At 36.3% G+C, this 18,173-nt stretch overlaps 1 protein-coding gene across 6 annotated transcripts in view; it reads right to left on the bottom strand.

Moving 5' to 3' along the window:
• Nucleotides 1-18,173, bottom strand: part of RPS6KA3 (ribosomal protein S6 kinase A3) — a 107,075-nt gene that overhangs the window by 47,321 nt on the left and 41,581 nt on the right. For all 6 annotated transcript variants that reach the window (XM_072615318.1, XM_072615313.1, XM_072615317.1 and 3 more), the window contains 5 exons: nt 13,144-13,260; nt 10,562-10,643; nt 5,981-6,061; nt 4,652-4,731; nt 3,873-3,979 (listed from right to left, as the gene is read on the bottom strand). In XM_072615318.1, coding sequence (XP_072471419.1) covers nt 3,873-3,979; nt 4,652-4,731; nt 5,981-6,061; nt 10,562-10,643; nt 13,144-13,260 — 467 coding nt within the window. The remainder of the gene's footprint in view (nt 1-3,872; nt 3,980-4,651; nt 4,732-5,980; nt 6,062-10,561; nt 10,644-13,143; nt 13,261-18,173) is intronic.

Here is an 18,173-nt window from a genome sequence, read left to right as displayed (position 1 = left end):
ATACACGTTTCCTTCTCCTTCTGTTCATACAGTCACGACTATAGATTAGGTATTTATTTATCACCTTCTTCCTGGATTACTGTTGCCTTCTCATTGTTCCTCCTAAATCAAATGTTTTCCCACTCTAATCCATCCTCCAATCAGCTACCAAGGTGATTTTTCTAAAGTATAAAACTGACCATATCAGGTACACGTGTACGTGTGCATGTGTATGTAAAACACTAGATAAAGTGTAGATGGTGCAGCGGATAGAGCACTGGGTTTGGAGTCTGGGAGATTCATCTTCTTGAACTCAAACCTGGTTTCAGACACTTCCGAGTTGGGCGACTCTGGGCAAGTCACTTAACTGCGCCTCAGTTCCTCATTTACAAACGAGTAGGAAGTGGCCGATCACTCCAGTGTCTTTGCCAAGAAAACTCCAAATGGGGTCACAGAGAGTCACAAGAACAAAAGGATTCTTGAACCTTGTCAAATCTTCCCATAAGCTCCATGACATGAGACCTGGGTTTATATAGTTCTGTGAGCACAGTAGTCTGCACATATGCTTCAAGGAGATATAAGTATTTCTTTTGTTCAATGGTCTTCTCTTCCTGAATTTGTTTTTCTTCTGTTGTTTCAAGGACCCTGTTTATTTTTACCAGAAACCAAATTTTGTGCCATCACAATTAGATATTATGGAAATAATAAAAAAGAAAAAAAAACAACAAAACTACAGAGGCGTTTTGGGAAGTAAATAGAAACAAGTGAAACTCACCTAGAAATGTCACACAGAGGATGAAAAATACATAAAACACAATGACCTCTAAATGGATGAAACAGTATCTTCTAAAAAGGCATTACAGAAAATAAGCACTGGAAGGGAACTCAGAGATCACATCTTTCATTTTTAATGAAGAGGAAACTGATGATCTAGACATGTTAAATGCCTTGGCCAAAGTCAAATGTCTTATTAGAGACAGAACTCAGGTTTTCAAATCGCCAATTCAGTAATCTTTCTACTACCAAATATTGCCTTCAAGAAACTTTTGTTCTATGTTCGTTTTGTCTTGTTGAAACTGAAAGTATTACTTTTTGGTTTTAATTTATATCTCAAGATGTAGTGAACAGTCACTTTAGTTCTCTACTATCCAGTGACACTGGCCTCTGTGCTGTTTCTCACATACCATACTCCATCACCCGACTCCATGCGTTTTCACTGGCTGTCCTTCATCTCTGGAAATCTCTCCAGGGATGAGAGAATCTATTTTGTCATCTCTACCTCCTGGCTCCTCACGTTCCTTCAAGTCCCAGATAAAATTCTTCTTTCTGCATGAAGACTTTCTTGGTCTGCACTAATGCTAGTGCCTTCTGCCTGAGACTGTCTCCAGTTAATCCTGTAGATATCTTGTTTATACATGGTTGTTTCCATGACATCTTCCCCAGTAAAACTCTGGGCATTTTGAGAGTAGGGACTGTTTTTACCTTTCTTGGTATCCCCACAGCTTAGCAAGACACTTAGCATATAACGATGCTTAATAAATGCTCGATGACTTCACTTGACTTTCAAACAAACAGAACAGCTGCATGGGAGACACAGCACAGTGTGTGGAGTAAGAGGACCTTCTTTCCAACCCGGTTTCTTGTTGCCTGTAGGGTCTTGATTAAGTCACTTTGGGTCACGTCCTTGGAGCTTTTTGTTGGCACCCAGCATTCCACTTCTTTGTTCATGAACTCTAGAAAACTCTTCTATGTGATCATAAGCTTTACAATTTGATGACTGATCTTACCTTTTATCCTCACTGTGACCTCTGTTACTTCCACACCTCAATTCTAAGCTGTTTCCCTTTGTACTGGCAATACTCTCTTCCTTGCCCTGTTTCACAGAGGAGGCCAGCCAGTTCCACTTGACATCATCCTTCAACCTTCATTCCCTTTCCCCACCATACCCCAGGTCATGATTAAGCAGACCCCACTTCTTTTTTACTGCCACTACCTACCTCCTTGATTCCTATTCATTACCTAGTCTTAATCACTGAATGGGTGTTGCCTCAGTCAAACAGACCTGGGAAAGACCTTAGCTTAAAGAGGCCAAGGTCTTCCACTGTGTCTGGGGCCATCTGTAGTCGTTCTGATCTACATCTTGCCATTGGGTCCAGATGGCCCTGGAGGAGGCTGGTGATTCTGCATAGTCCTCCCTCACTTAAATCCCATTCATGGCATCACCTTCCTGATGACACGGTCCCCTTCAAGTACGAAGGACAAACAATAAACAATGTGCTGCTGAATGAAACTGGAGGAGATCACAGAACTACTGAGTGGGTCCAGTACAAATGTGTGTTATTGAATGTCAGCTGGGTCTTTCCTGTTGCAAGGTAAACATTCTCGTCTTCTTCAGTTGATCTGCTGTCTATTTCCCCATAGAGGTTTGGATTAGATGATCTTGCTTACACATTTTCCATTTCTCCTGTGTGTAGCATTTCTAGGTGAGTTTTACTGGTTTATGTTTACTTTTCTAAACACCTTTAAAAAAATCCCTAATATCTATTTGAAAGCTTGTGCTATCTCACTCGGTAATCTCACCAGCACCCATGAGTTCAACGGTTTCCAGATCCATAGACCCAGATTTTCTCTTCTTTTCTAAGTTACAATTTAGAACTAGTAGTCGTATAGGTATCTCAAACACAGTGTTTCCAAAAATACTTGTAACTTTTCTCCCTTAAACTCTCCCGACCTCTAAACTTCATATTACTGTAGAGGGTATGATCATCCTTCTCACGCATTTAAGCTCACAACCTTAGGGTCATCCTTCAACTAATCATTCGCAACCATCCCATATTTCCAACTGGTTGCAGAAATCTTGTTGTTTTTGCCTTTTCAACATTTCTCTTCTATTTTCCTTTCTCTCTATTCATATAACTATCACCACAGTTTAGGTCTTAATCATCTTCCTTAATGCTGCCTCCTAAGTCATTCTCTAATCAGCTACCAAGGTGATTTTTCAGTGGTGCAGATCTGACCATATTACAACCCTGCTCGATGAGTACCGCTGGTTCCCTATTACTCAGACAGTGGTGTCAAACTCAAATAGAAATGGGGGTCACTACTTCATACATAAAGATCTCTGTGGGCTGCATATTGACTTGGTTTCAAAACATAATATCTATGGTTTAATGTATTTTTAATTCATTTTGTTAAGTACTTCCCAATATATTTCAATCTGGTGCAGACTGCACTAACGAATGATCACTCGCTGCATGCAGTCTCTGGGCTGTATGTTTGACACCTCTGACATAAGAGGATCAGACAGAAAGCCTTCTTTTTGCATTGAAAGGTCTTTGTAACCTAGCCACTTCCTGCTCTTTAAGTCTTCATACACTCCATGTCCTTCCTGGCACTCCCTGGTAAAGTGACACTCCTGTTTGTAGTCCCCATTCCATGCACCAGCTGGAATTCCACCTGGAATGCTCTCCTCCTTGGGAGCCCTTTCCCAGCCCTTGAAGGCGCTGCTGCCTCCCTACCTTCTCTTCATACAACTTCTATGCACCTAATTTCTCTTAGCTTTTCTTTGTGGCTCCAGTACGGTGCATGTATCAATTCATTCAATAAAAGCTTGTTAAGTGACTTAACCTCTCTTAGTTTCAGTTTTCTCATTTGCAAAATCAGGACCTAAATCCACAAACTTGTGAAAATACGAGTTACACATATCAAAATTTTATATAAAGCTAAAAGTGGTCATGTCAGCTATTACTGCTGATTACACATTAAAATTTTAAGCTTAATGTCAGTCTATCAACTGACATTATTGTTCCTGTTTTAATAATATTTTAATTACCATACATACATGACTATAGTTATAAAAGAGAATTACTGAATTTAATAGAAGTTGTCCTTACTTCTCAGGTTTTAGGTCTCTATAGATTATTCCAAGACTATGTAAGTGATCTAGAGCAAGTGCAAGCTCAGCCAAGTAGAATTTGACGTCTTCTTCTGTGAACATCACCTAAGGAGAGAAATGAAATTTTGTTTAGTGCTCATTTTAATTTTGTTCTTGTGCCTTAAAAACACAAACAAGTGTTTTCCATCCTGTGGCTCTGGTACTAAAAAGCATTCTGCAAATACAATCGCATTCCACCTTATCCCATCAATTATCAAGACTTCATTATGTACCAGGGATGTCGCCAGGGATTAACGTATGCTCTTGGTTTTTGAGCTTTGGAGATAAATTCAATCGATCAGATATTTATACTTTTCATGTATCTAGTACTATGTGAAACACAGTAAAGGTTTTTATATCATACACAATTTAACTGTGATGAATTAACTGTTGTCCTGTCATTCATTCAACACCTATTCTTAAGTTCCTACTACATACAAAGTCTCTTTCTTAAATAGAAAATCACATCTGAATGAATGAAACTGTAGTACCACTCAAGGATGTCTTTTCGATACATCTTCCCACCTACAATTATTTTTTACTTGACATAACTGAAAGAAGTGTCAGCAGACAGAAAGGCTTTAGCCACTCACCCTTCTAGAGATAAGATCCCTATTTTCAGAATAAAACCAAAAAGTAAACAAATAATGCTGGGTCACTGATTCTTTAATGAAAACCTTGCGTCACATATAGATTTATAGCATAGTAGAGGAATAAAATATATAGTAAATTACTTACTTCTTTGGATAAGCGTGTAAACAAATCTCCTCCCCTGAGAAAATCCAAAATAAGATATAGTTTCCCTTCTGTTTGAAAAGCTGAAAATATTAATTTAAATGAGACAATGTCAGTAAGTATTAACCAATATAGTTTATAGTTGTAAGTATTTATTTGGGCAATTTATTCAAAACTTTTTGAATAACAAGGAATAAATAATAAAGAAAAAGAAAAAAAATAAAACGGTAATTAATCTATAGCTTACAAAAAACTAAAATTGGGGTCAGTGCAAGTCACTAATTTTTCCTGATCTTCAATATGGAAATAAAAAATTCAGTATTAAATAGGAAGCAATAAAAGCTTCTGTTAAATTTTTCTTCACTGTAGTTCTTGTATCTAATTTTCTGACACATTACTTGTGAAATATCAAATTTACAAAATATGACTTTCTTCTCTTATGGAAAAAAGCAATTCTACCCTCAAAATGAAGAAAAACACCTATATATCTAAAATGAAGCATGGCTGGATCTAGCCACATACCACAAGAGCCATTATTGTTTATTTATAATTAGGAAGCAAGATGGTCTGGGGCTTTGGGGACAAAGTTGCTGCTGTCTCAACATTCATCTCTGGCACTCCTATTTTTTAACTTTTATAACTATTATTAAAATATTAGTGTGTCTTTAGAATATTACCTGAAACAGTCAAGATGAATTTAAATTTTAATCCAAAATAAATTTAGCCACCAAGCTCAGTGTAAGGCAAAAAAAACCAAAACCAAATACAAAAACACACAACAGACTTTTCTACATTAAACGTTCTCTACATTCTCATTACAAATACTACCTGGTAATTGGAGTTGGTAACAGCAAACAATATATTAAATTTAACATAACTAAATACAGAGGGAGAAAGTAATAAATAAGAGATCAAATGGTGGAAGCTGTACTAAAAGAATACTTTAAAACAAGTATTTCTGTAGGAAAAATGGTAGAAGCTTCAAAATGTAAACATATATAGGCATCTTACTGCCTATCAGTTAGGTACTGTGTTTTAATTTCTGTCACACTCTGTGTAGTAAACATACACTGGCAAATACACTTTTGCATATATTTAATTTTTACACATGATTAGCTGCACCAAGCAATTGTAAAGATAATTTTCTATTTATAACTCAAAAACATTTGAGAATTACCTAGAAAATAGTTCAGTTTCAGGAAGGATAAAAATAACTACCAGTCTAAGCTTAAGCAACTATAGTTATAGTACAGGCAAAGGAAACTACTTAAAAATCCAGCCTATCTTTAAGACTGATATATAATAGCCTCTCCTACTCCCCTAATAACTTACCATAATGCAACTTAACGATAAATGGATGGTTAACTTCTACCAGGATATCACGTTCCATTTTTGTCCGAACACGATCTCGAACTGTAAGACATGGTCCGTATAACTGAATCAGAATAGCTTTGAAATCTTTAATAACTTTTCTGAAAAGCCAGGCTTGTGTGTATATAAGTATGCATAAATATAAATAACCTGTTGCCTTCTGAATTACTAGAGAGTAACAAAATACATCTAAATTAAATATATTCAAAAATTCATTGGAAGCTTTACATATGGCTTGGAAATGCTTTTCCCCTTCTTTTTTAAAGATAAGCATATTAAAAACTGGCTTTAAAATTGATAAAAAGCATCTCTGGGAGAGATTGTTAACACAGTGAATAACAGTTGGGAATCAAAAAGCTTTTGTATAAAAGGCTATGCAAGCTGGTCAGATCTAATAAGATGAAACTTAAGAGAGGCTAAATGAAGGTCTTATATACTTGGGATATAAGGAATGAAGAAGAACAGCCTGAAATATTCTTTTACTCTGTCTTTTATAGGACAAGAGGGCTGAACTACCAAGTTTTGAGTCCTGATGACTAGAAAAAGTCATGCAATTCACAAATTTAAAAAATTTGAACAACAGGACTACTGTTTTGTGGTGGAAAGGGGTGGGCTTGTTAGAAGTTTAGTTGTGTTTCAGTTGTGTCCAACTCTTTGTGATCCCCGTTTGGGGGTTTACTGGAAAAGATGAGTGGTTTGCCACTCTTCCTCTATCTCATCTTACAGATGGGGAAACTGAGGCAAAGAGTGTTCAGTGACTTGCCCAGACTCTCCAACTAGGAAGTCCTGAGACCAGGTTTGAACTCAGGAAGATGCGTCTTCCTGACTTCAGGACTGGCGCTCTGTTTACTACACCATGACGGTGGAAAACTGCTCTTTCCACTTCCTCTAAATTATCCCCTTAGAGTAAAGCTTTCTGGCTCCCACTCTGTTTCACAAGCATGTGTTAGTAACCTGGTTTTACTGAGGTGATTGGGGAACAAAAATACAGACAGAAATGAATCCAATCCTCTTGTTTAGGACAATGATATATCGCTCCTCATAGTAATGGGCACACAGGGAAAGAGGCCCAATTCTTCTCTTTCTTTAGGCAGCACTGCTATTCACTTCAAAATCTCATGGCATTCAAACCGAGGTTCTGTATCTTTCCTATGACCGTATGTCCTATCTATGTTTCCTATGACCATCTTTCCATTAGCTTTATTACCTGAGGTTCTCCTCTTTCATTTATCGAGCTATCATTCTCTCACATGTCAGCTCCATCTCTTATCCAATGCAACCTACGAAACGTACATCTCGGCCTTTATTACTTTGTATTTAGAACAGTGCAACATTTTCAGAGCAAGACTTTTTAAAAACTCTTTTGATCTACTCTACACAAAGCAACAGGTAGCTTTTTCCTTAACTTTTAAACATCATTTCAGTTGTCAGGAGACAGGTCTTGCCTTTGCTCCCAATTAAGTATAAAACAACAAGAAAGTTATTTAATCCTCTGTGCCTCAGTTTCTTCACTGACAGAGAAGGGGGAAGGGGTTTGTTTAGATATTTCTACTTTTTCAGGATTCTACTGTTGTCTTAAATAGTCTTATTTTCCACATTTCCTTATATGTCACACTGAGACCTTGTTTATACTGAGTTGAAAATTAGCAGAGTCTCATTCACTGAAGTCTTCCTTTATTTCTTCTGATGTAAGATTGTATAAAAATTCTTTGACCCAGTTTCTTTTGCTTATGTAAAAGTACTAGGAGCAAATATAAATCACCCTATGCTCAAGAATTTTAATTAGTATATTGGTTCAGAATAGAATCAGAGGTCTCTTTTGCTCTGGTAAACTACAAACCCTAAAATGGAATTTGTTATACTGATCTATGCTGGCAAAGTCACCACATTCTTTTGAACGCATTTTTCCTATGTAGTAGTAAGTTATTAAATCTAAACCTTGCCTGGAATAAGAAAATAGTTTTAGCTTTATGGCATCCTTTTAGGGTCTCTATGGTTCAAAAACAGTTTATAACAATGATTTTTAAACTTTTTAGGAATACATGCCACCCAGGACAAAAGATTATCACAAATCTTTAATTATTACTAAAATTAATGAGAAAAATGGTGCAACTTTTGATGAAACTTCAAAGAGAAATATAATTTATTCCACAAATCAAACTAAAGAAACCACCAAATTACAAACATTAATACAAGAGACCAGCCTATAGATCAAAAAGAGCAACACAACACACTTTGAAAAGCAATGTTTTAGTCAAAGTATATTATATCTAAAGCTAATAGTCAAAGTGTAGTAGACTGAGTGTAGACTTGAGAGTTGGGAAGGCTTGAAGTGGTCATGGTCTATACTAGATGTTTCTACCTTTTCTCCTTAACCCCTCTGAGGGAGGCTTTTCTCCCCCTCTATTGTAGTCCAAAGGTCTTTTAAAAGTTCTCATTCTGCATGATCTTTGGACACATTTTCTTCCTGGATACTTTCTCCTCCTCTGTTGGTTTCTGAGTATGTCTCCCTGTTTTCCTCTTACCATTCCTGTCTCTTTCACTGAGCTCTCATCTATGTTCCAGATCCATACTTCTAACTGTCTTTAGGACATCCCCACTTGGATCTTCCATCGGCAACTAAAACTCAACAAATACAAAAATGAATTTAGTTTGGTCCTAAAACTTATTCTTCTTTCTGACATCACCATCTCTGGTTCTGGTACCTACCACTCATCCCGCTGCTTCCTATCTGCCTCTTTCTTCTCCCCATAGCTTTCAGATCTAATCAGGTATCATGCCCTGTAAATTCCATTTCCACAACATCTCTGGATTCTATCCCCTCTTCTCTATTACCACTGTGATGCCTCCCTACCCACACTTAGACCATTCCCTGTGTAATTCTCCACAGCCTAATGAATTCTTACTCAGCCTTTATAACTCAAATCAAATGTCATCTCTTCTCATGAAGCCTTACTGATCCCTGCCAATCTCTGTCCCCAATTCCTCATTCGATAATGACCCTTTCCCATTATTTTTATGAAAGAGATATGAAATATGAATTCCATTTAAGATCTGTCAAGTTTAAAAAAAAAAGGGGGTAGACAACACTTTTCCAAATCTCTATCACCTCTCAAGGAATAATCCTAATAATTTTCTCATTAAGAAAGAAGATTCTTTTAAAATATAAGATGATTTCTTCCTCCAAATTAAAAACTGTTTTAAGACAAGGCAAAAATCCATGAGGTTTGAGAGGTACAAGAAAGGGTCACAGAGGAGCCCAAGGTCCTAACCACCCCCAAGTTGCATTCCTACTCTCTAGAAGGATATGTTCAAAAGGAGCTGATACAGTACAAAGTACATACAAATTATTATCGTCTGTTGAAGAGAAAACTCTGCCGACTGAATGCCTACATCTGAGAGACGGGGGTGAACTGACTTTAAAATTAGCTCAACTTTGTGTCGAAGAAAAAGCTGATACAGATTTATCACGTGACTCTCATGGAATCAACTACCACATATGCACTGTTCCTTTCACTGCCAAATTCTACTTTCCTTCCTTGTAGTGCTGTCCAGTTGGGCTTGCTGGCACTCCCGTAACTAGAAGCTCACCCTGCATCTACCTAATACCTGGACTGTTTCAACAAGTCCGTGCACCAGCTTTCCCCCTCTAATCCAACCCATGAACTACAGCAAAAATCACCTTCTTTACAAAGCTTGGGCACACAACTCTTAAGAAATACTCCTTAAGGATTATGGTCAGAGTGCCTTAAAGACAACAAAAAGTACAATGAAGCGCTGCAGTTACGATTCTAGGAACAACGCTAAAAGCCACATGGCAGTATGTTGGAGATAACTGTCATTAAAACAGCAACCAGAACCATGTTCTAACAATTACTTCAGAACTCCAAAGATCAAGCTTAATGATAATAGTTCTCACAGAATTATATTTTTAGGGCTAGAGCTAAAGATAAAGATGAGGAAACTGAGGCTGAGGTGAAGGGACTTGTTCAAGGTCCTAGCGGACCTGTGACGGGGGCCAGGTTTCCTGGCTTTCACTGCAGTTCTTTTTTCATTATATGCCACTGCTTTCCAAATTTTCAACGGAATCATCATTATAGGCTTTAGCAAAACCCCCCCCAAAATGAAATCTATGGAAAACACACACACACACGTGTATATAGACTATTTTTGCCCAGATTATAAAAACTATACCTTACTGAGAGAGTCCCTGGGTACATAAGGAAATTTAAAGAAAGTAGAGTATAATAAATCAAACCCAAAGACGTACTCTTGTAGGCTGCCAAGTCTACATCCAGGGGGTAAGAGCCCAACTTCTGAGTATCTAGAACTTCTAGAGTCAAGTACCTGTATTCTGACTTTTCATACGCCTACAGATCATCTTGATTAAAGACTTCTAGGAAAGCTACATGAAAAGAAAACTGTACTTAAGAAGGAAAATCAAAGCAAATTACAAAAAGCTGGTATCAAATTTTTTTTAAGGTTATTAAGTAGGAATCCATGCTAATAAAATTTAGGCTTTTCAAAAGTACCAATACTTACCTTTCAAAGTGGCCTTTTTCAATACTTTCATTGCATAAAGCTGTCTAGCATCGGATCCTGAGATTTTTTTTACTAGAAATACCTATTTGATATAAAAAAAAAATCCAGGAAAATGTTTAAAATAAGCATTACAAAACATTGTTCTTCAATACAGTAATTCAAAATATAATATAACCTAATCAGGATATACTGTGATTTGTTATTAGGTGGATCAAGATAAATTATGGATAGAATTATGTCTTTTCAAATTTAACAATTACAGAGTAAAACCTTAATTTGATTAAAGGTATAATAAAGAGGCTTCCGATAAAGAAATCCCTGTACAAATGGATTACTATGTACAGTTTCCATTTATAATTTCTTACTATAGGACAACAGAATGTTTCTGTCATTAAAAATCGCTTTTATATTTAAGCAGTTTTCAAATATTTAATTAGGATTAACCTATCATCTTACTGTTCTAACAAATAAAATAAACAGCCAGTTCTGGCTTAACATAAGTGGACCACTCTGCAGACCTTCCCCTCTCTGTCCTACCTGATGCCTGCTCCTGAGCTCTCTCTCTTACCTGAGGCCTGGGGCCCCATAGCCAGAAAGCATGGGTAGGGAGTCAAATGTGCATAAAGCAACAAGTGTCTATTTAATACAAGAGAAAAAAGAATGCTCTGGACATGGTGCATATATTTATTAATATTTTAGCTGTTTTCAAAATACTGTGTGGCACTTAACCAATTATTCTACATGATTCATGGCAACAGGATATCCCAGATAATCCAAAGCCCTGATGGGGATTTGTCATCACAGGGAAAACCTTCCTAATGTTAGCAGAAAAGTTGTTATGGGGAGTTAATTTCGTAGGAATAATGTTACAAATAAGCAATTGGTAGAATTTATAGCAAATTTTAAATAATATATTGATGTTATCATGAAATAACAAGCTTAAGGCAACATTTTGTGGGGAATGCCTGATGTTTCATTCTTTTATCAAACTGTATCCAGGATTGAAAAGTGAATTTTTAGCTTTCTTCTTGTCAGGCAACCAGAAAGGTAGAAAAGGAAAGGTAAAGGGCTAATGTATCACTAGTCCTTGAAAAACAGGAATGACTTTTATTACCTCTCAAAGGTCAACAGGGAGGGGCTGTTAAAACAAAGTGCGCAAATAAGCTATTTAAGAATAAAGCTTTAAACAACCTGCCATAGGCAGTGGGGCTACAGTATTGAACAGGTGGAATGGCACAACCTACAACAAGACTCTTAGAAACATTCCTCAGTTCCCCAGTTCCTTTTCAGTCAATGTGCAGGAATCAGCCAGCTAAGACACAGGGATTTCATCTCTAGATTATCCAGACAGGAGGATCATCTAAAGAGACTGATCAGAATGGATGATATTTAACAAATCTTTGTAAATAGGAAATAGAGAAAACTAGGGTATTTTTCTGATAGCTTTCTTCTCCTGAGGCTTCTTTATTAGTTTTGCTCTGGCCTATAAATAGGAAATGCTCTACCCCATTCTAAATCTCTCTCTCCTCTTTTAGATGTGTCTGAGGCTGGATTTGAACTCAGGTCCTCCTGACTCCAGGGCTGGTGCTCTATCCACTAGGCCACCCAGCTGCTCCAGCTTAACTTTTTAAAGTAGTATAATGTTCTGTCTCTCCTTGCCAGGAAGCGAGGTGGTGCAGTGGATAGATCACTGACCCTGAGGTGGAGAAAATGAGTTCAAATACACTTCAGTCACTTACTAGCTGTGTGACCCCAAGCAATTCACTTAACTGTGGTCTGCCTCAGTTTCCCCATCTGTAAAATGGTGATATTCATAGCACTTACCTTCCAGGGTTGTTGTTATTAGTATTGTGCAACTAGTCTAAGCCTTGCATAGTTGTTTTCTTATAAAATATTTTTTAGCCTAGACTGCTTAGGTGGGATGGATGACAAAGGGTTTCTGCATTTGTAATAAAGTATTCAAATTTGAATCTAGACATAAAAAACCATTATCTCCTAGGGTCTTGGATGTCATCTTTCCTGAAATACATATTAAGCCCATTTTGTAGGATAAAATAAACTTTAAGTGACAAAGCAAATGAGCACTCAATTCAAGAAGATCTGTTAACCAGCGTCTCTAGACTTCTTCATGGGGAGATGGTTCTGCTTTGTGCAAACTGATACATTGCCTTAGATGTCCTGACCTGGAAAAATCAAGTAATGTAAGATATATTATATCTACAATTCTGCATGAAATAAAGAAGCTGGACCAGAAGAAATGGAAGTTTCTTCTAGCTCTTAAATTGATTTATTTGTACCAAGATGGCATACTGGTTGTTCATTTTCTTTTTTAAGAGAAAGTCTAGAGATTATGTTTTCTGAAGGTAAAATGTAAGGCAGGACACCATTCTTAGGTCCTCAAAGACACTCCAATGTACTCGTGGATGACAGTGGTTTTCTCTTATTGATAACTACATGTACTGGCACATTAAAAGGTCATTGACATAGGTATATATTGCTTCTCTTTTAAACAAAATGTTTTCTAAATCCCATGTACGGTATGTGTAACTTAATTTTCATTAACAAACGTAAGGATAAAATACCTTTCCAAACGATCCTTGTCCTAGTACTTTTAGAAGTTCAAACTGGGAGGGATCTGCTTTTTCATGTCCTTCCTTTACATGATGTGTGATTGCAATCTCTTTGATACTGCCTTCTTCCTGTTGAGGCAAATAAAAGGCCTTTGTTATAGCCACTGGAAAACAACACGTGAAGGTAAAGTGGACTTCTAAGGAAAAAAAACCTCTCAAATTAAACAAAGTCACCTTTTACAAAGAAAACCTGGTTACAACAAGGGACAAGTCAACTGGTAGACAATGGAATTAGTAACGATGTCAATGCTGAAATTTTATATACAAAAACCAGTGGAAAAATGAGCAAAGCTTACAGTAGCTAGGTGGAGCTACGGATAAAGCACTGAGTCTGAAGTCAAGACCTGAATTCAAATCCAGCCTCTGACACTTCACTAATTCTGTGAGCTGGGGCACGTCATTCAGTCCTTTCCTCATCAGAAAAATGCAGCCAACAGAGAGACTCCTCCCCAAGGCTGTTGTGAGGATCAAAGATGACAACATTCATAAAGCGCTCAGCAAAGCGCTCGGCCCACAGCGGGCCCTGTGTATGAGTGTGTTGTCATTGTTATCAAGCTTCAATGTTCTTTGCAAGAGGAATGAGCACCAAGTCAGAGAAACTACAAGAAAGCGTGTGCTGCTCTATAAGCAGATACATCAGATTAAACAGTAATCTTGTAATTCATGCAAATATTTAAAATATTTCTGGAAAGCAGAAATGCTACTATGAAGAACTAGTCCTATAATGAAGCTAAAACAAATTTATGTAAAACTTTGACCTGAGGTCCCAATTCTACAGTCTTATATCTGGCATAAGTTCAATAAATAACACTTTGAAAAACTTCCATTTCTACTCAAATTATAAGCATAATATTAAAAACAATGAATTAAGATGAAACTGGAAAACAATGAAAAACAAAAACCAAACCTATTTTGAAAATTCATTCTGCTTTTTAATGTCAATGTGACACAGAACACACATGATTATACTCCACAATCTCTGAATTTGGTGAACTTACATAAATTTACATAAAAACCATTAAGAATGAACATAAAATGGCTTTTTACTTTTTGAAAAAAATTCAATTTATAGCATATTAATTTATTTAGTTACATTTCAAGTTCCAAACTGTCTCCACCCCCCTCTCTCCCCCACAGCAGAGAAGGCCACCACTTGACACAGATATATGTACACACACACACACACACACACACACACACACACACACACACACCCCATCCTATGCATCTATGAATAGTTTTATTTATCTATTTATCAGTTCTTTCTCTGGAGGTATACAGCATCTTCCTTCCTAGGTCCTTTGTAGTTGGTTTGAATATTTATCATGCACAGAATGCTTAACTGCTTGCAGTTTTTCTTCAAACAATACTGCTGTTGACTGTATACAACGTTCTCCTGGTTCTGCTCCTGGTTCTGCTCATTTCTCTCTTCATTATTTCATGTACGTCTTTCCATGTTTTTCTAAAACCAACTTGATCATCATCTTACAGCACGGCAGTATTCCATCACAATCATATGCCTTAATTTATTTAGCTGTCCCCTAACTGATGGACATTCCCTTAATTTCCAGTTTTTTGTCACCACAACTAGAGATGCTATAAATATCTTAGAACACATAGGTTCTTTTCCTTTTTCCCTGACCCAATAGCAGTATTGTTGGGGGTGAGAGTGTATGTGTATGCTTTCTCTCTCTTTCATTTCTTTGGGCACAATTTCAGACTGCTCTCCAGAATGGATGGGTCAGTTCACAGTTCCATCAGCAGTGCATTAGTGTCCCAATTTTTCCACATCCCTCTCCCATTTATCATTTCTCTCTTCTATCACTTTGGCCAGCCTGATAGGTGTGAGATGATTATCTCAAAGTTGTTTCTTCATCAAAAACTGCCTGTTCGTATCCTTGGAGCACTTATCAATTGGGGAATGACTCATATTCTTATAAAAATTTTCCTAATAATTTTTACCAAGTAGTGAATTCTTATCCCAAAAGCTTAAATCTTCCTATCTGTCAAACACAAAGGTATTGTAATTATTTACTACTGCATATTATATGTTTGCTCTGTTCACTGATCCACCTTTCTACCAAATAGTTTTGATAATTACTGCCTTATAACATAGTTTAAGATCTGGTATTGCTAAAACTTCTTCCTTTACATTTTTTCATTAATTCTCTTGATACTCTTGACGTTTTCTTCCTCCAAATGAATTTTATTATTTTTTCTAGGTCAATAAAAATTTTTAATTATTTAATTAGGATGGCATTAAAGAAGTAGATTAGTTAAGACAGAATTATTATTTTTATTCTATTGGCTCTGCCCACCCATGAACAATGAATATTTCTTCAGTTATTTAAATCTGACTTTCTTCATACAAAAACAGAATTGTGTTCATGTAGTTCCTGGGTTTGTCTTGGCAGGTATATTCCCAGATATTTTATGCTGACTATGGCTATTTTAAATGAGGTATCTTTTACTATCTTTTCTTGCAGAGTTTTGTAGGTGATGTATAGAAATGTTAATGATTTATGTGAGTTTATTTTATATCTTGCTACTCTGCAAAAATCAGTAACTGTTTCAACTAGCTTTTCAGTTTAATCTCTAGAATTTTCCAAGTATATCGGCTGTAAAGACATAATCTTTACTTCACCACCCATTCTGATTCCTTTTTTTCTCTTCTCTTATTGTTATAGCTAGCATTTCAAACACAATATTAACTAATACGGGTGATAATGGGCACCCTTGTTTCACTTCTGTTATTACTGGGAATTCTGTCTTCTACCTTTCCACCCTTTTCATTTTGACACTAGTGATTTGATTTTCTTCTCTCACTTTAAAAATCCTATTAACCAACTGGTTTATCTATTTTATTGTGTTTTTTTTTCTTCTTAAAACCAACTCCTAGTTTTATTTATTTATTAATTTTCTCACATTCAATTTTATTAATCTCATCTTTAACTTTTAGGATCCCCAACCTGGTGTTTGACTGGGGATTTTCAATTTGTCCTTTTTCTAGGGTTTTTCATGGCACACCCAACACATTAATCTGTTCTTTCTCTATTTTACAGATGTATGCATTTAAAGATAAGAATTTCTCCTTTGATTACTGCTTTTGCTGATTCACATAGATTTTGGTATACTGTCTCATTATCATTCTCTTTAATAAAATTCTTTTATTGTTTGTATGACTTGGTTTTCTATTATTTCTTGGTGTCTTACCAAGTATTTTTATTCTTTATGTATCTCTGATTTGAAAATGTGTTTCTTACAAACAACAGATTATTGGATTCTGGTTTTTAATCCATTTGTTTTTATGGGTGAATTCATCACATTCACATTCAAAATTATAATTAATAGTTGGATAAATCGGCATTCAAGAAAAAGTTGGGGAAGAGGGGATGGATCAGAAGACATACACAATGAGAAAATCCATGCTAAAGGTAAGCTGATCTTTAAATACCTGAGGGCCAAGTGACACTTATCTGAGGAAACTGAAGACACCAAAACAAAGGAAAAATTATAAATGACAATAACAGCCCCCTGGGCAAATGGGAGGTCATTAATACCAAATTAAGTGTTTACTTTCTCATCTTAAATTTCTTCTTCATGAAAATCATTTATACATGCACCAAGGCTATCACTGGTGAAAATATGAGAAGGGAACCGGCATGCTCTAGTAAATAGTTTTCTATCACAGATATCTCTTCAGGGCCAGAAAATTAACTGAAAGGAAAAGAAACTTTCAGATCCTTGAATTTAGTTAAAATAAAACCCAAAACTCAAGCCCAACCTTAATAATAGAGCATTAATTTGAGGGACTATCTTCCAACAAATCTTTCACGCTAAGATAATAGAAAATTTTTTGACAGATGAATATATCTATAAAGTGCTCAGTGATCACTTGAATATTAACATCAAATGAGCCACACATTTTCCCTCTTCCAAAAAGGGATCTGTACACTTTCTAATGCTACTGATCATTATTACAGAGGGCATTCCCCCCACCCCCCACCCCTCCCCACCGCAAGGCCCATACCAACAAGATCACATATGTAAAAGCATGGACTTTTTCCAAGGCAACAAATAATACTATTAGTTTCAAACAACTTGAGGTTAAAGTAATAGGAAATTATTTTCTAACTTTACATTAAAATAACAAGACAATTATTTCAGTACCTTCTATTGCTACATGAACATAAAAATAACTGATTTACTCATTTGCTGAATAAACCTACCATGTACAGAATCCCATGCTTGGCATCACAATGAGTTAAAATTAAGATAAGGAGGAGTAGTTTGGTATGGTGGAAAGCACACTAGATTTTTAAGAATTTCTGCACCAACTATTTCATGCTCTTCCAACTCCAGAGTATGCATCTCACAGGAGATTTTTTTCTCTCTCACAGTTATCACTCAAGGGTGAGAACATAAATGCTGGAGGATATGTGCTGAGGTTGCTGCCTCCATTTACTGATGAATGACTTAATTCCTTTGGCTAAATATTTTACTTAAAACAACAACAACAAACCTAGGTTTGAATCCCAGCTTTGTCACTTAATAGCCGTTTGACTTTTTTTAAGAGTTTTTTTTCGGGGGGGGGGGGGGGGGGGAGGAATTGGGGTGAAGTGACTTACCCAGGGTCAGAGTGCTACTAAGTGTCTCAGGCTCGGTTTGAACTCAGGTCATTCTGGCTCCAGAGAGAGGGAGTAACACATTGATGATTTTAACTGATGATGGTTCGAGATCTGATACCTAGATCCCTTTCCTCTCCCCCCCTTTAAGAATTATTTCCCTTGATATTTTTGACCTTTTGTTCCTTAATGACTTCTATTTTCTTTCCCAGTTTTATGAAGTAACCTCTGTTAATTGTTACAGCACTTAAAAATGAAAGTTTTGTCATTTTTATAATATTGGCACAATTCAACCATGAGTCATTAATATTTCTTCAATTATTTAAATATTCTTTTGTTTCTGAAAAAATGTTTTAT

The sequence above is a fragment of the Notamacropus eugenii genome, chromosome 5, assembly GCF_028372415.1.
Source record: "Notamacropus eugenii isolate mMacEug1 chromosome 5, mMacEug1.pri_v2, whole genome shotgun sequence".
Taxonomy (NCBI): Eukaryota; Metazoa; Chordata; class Mammalia; order Diprotodontia; family Macropodidae; genus Notamacropus; species Notamacropus eugenii.
The sequence above is the reverse complement of the archived record's forward strand: the minus strand, read 5'-3'. Positions and strand labels throughout refer to the sequence as shown.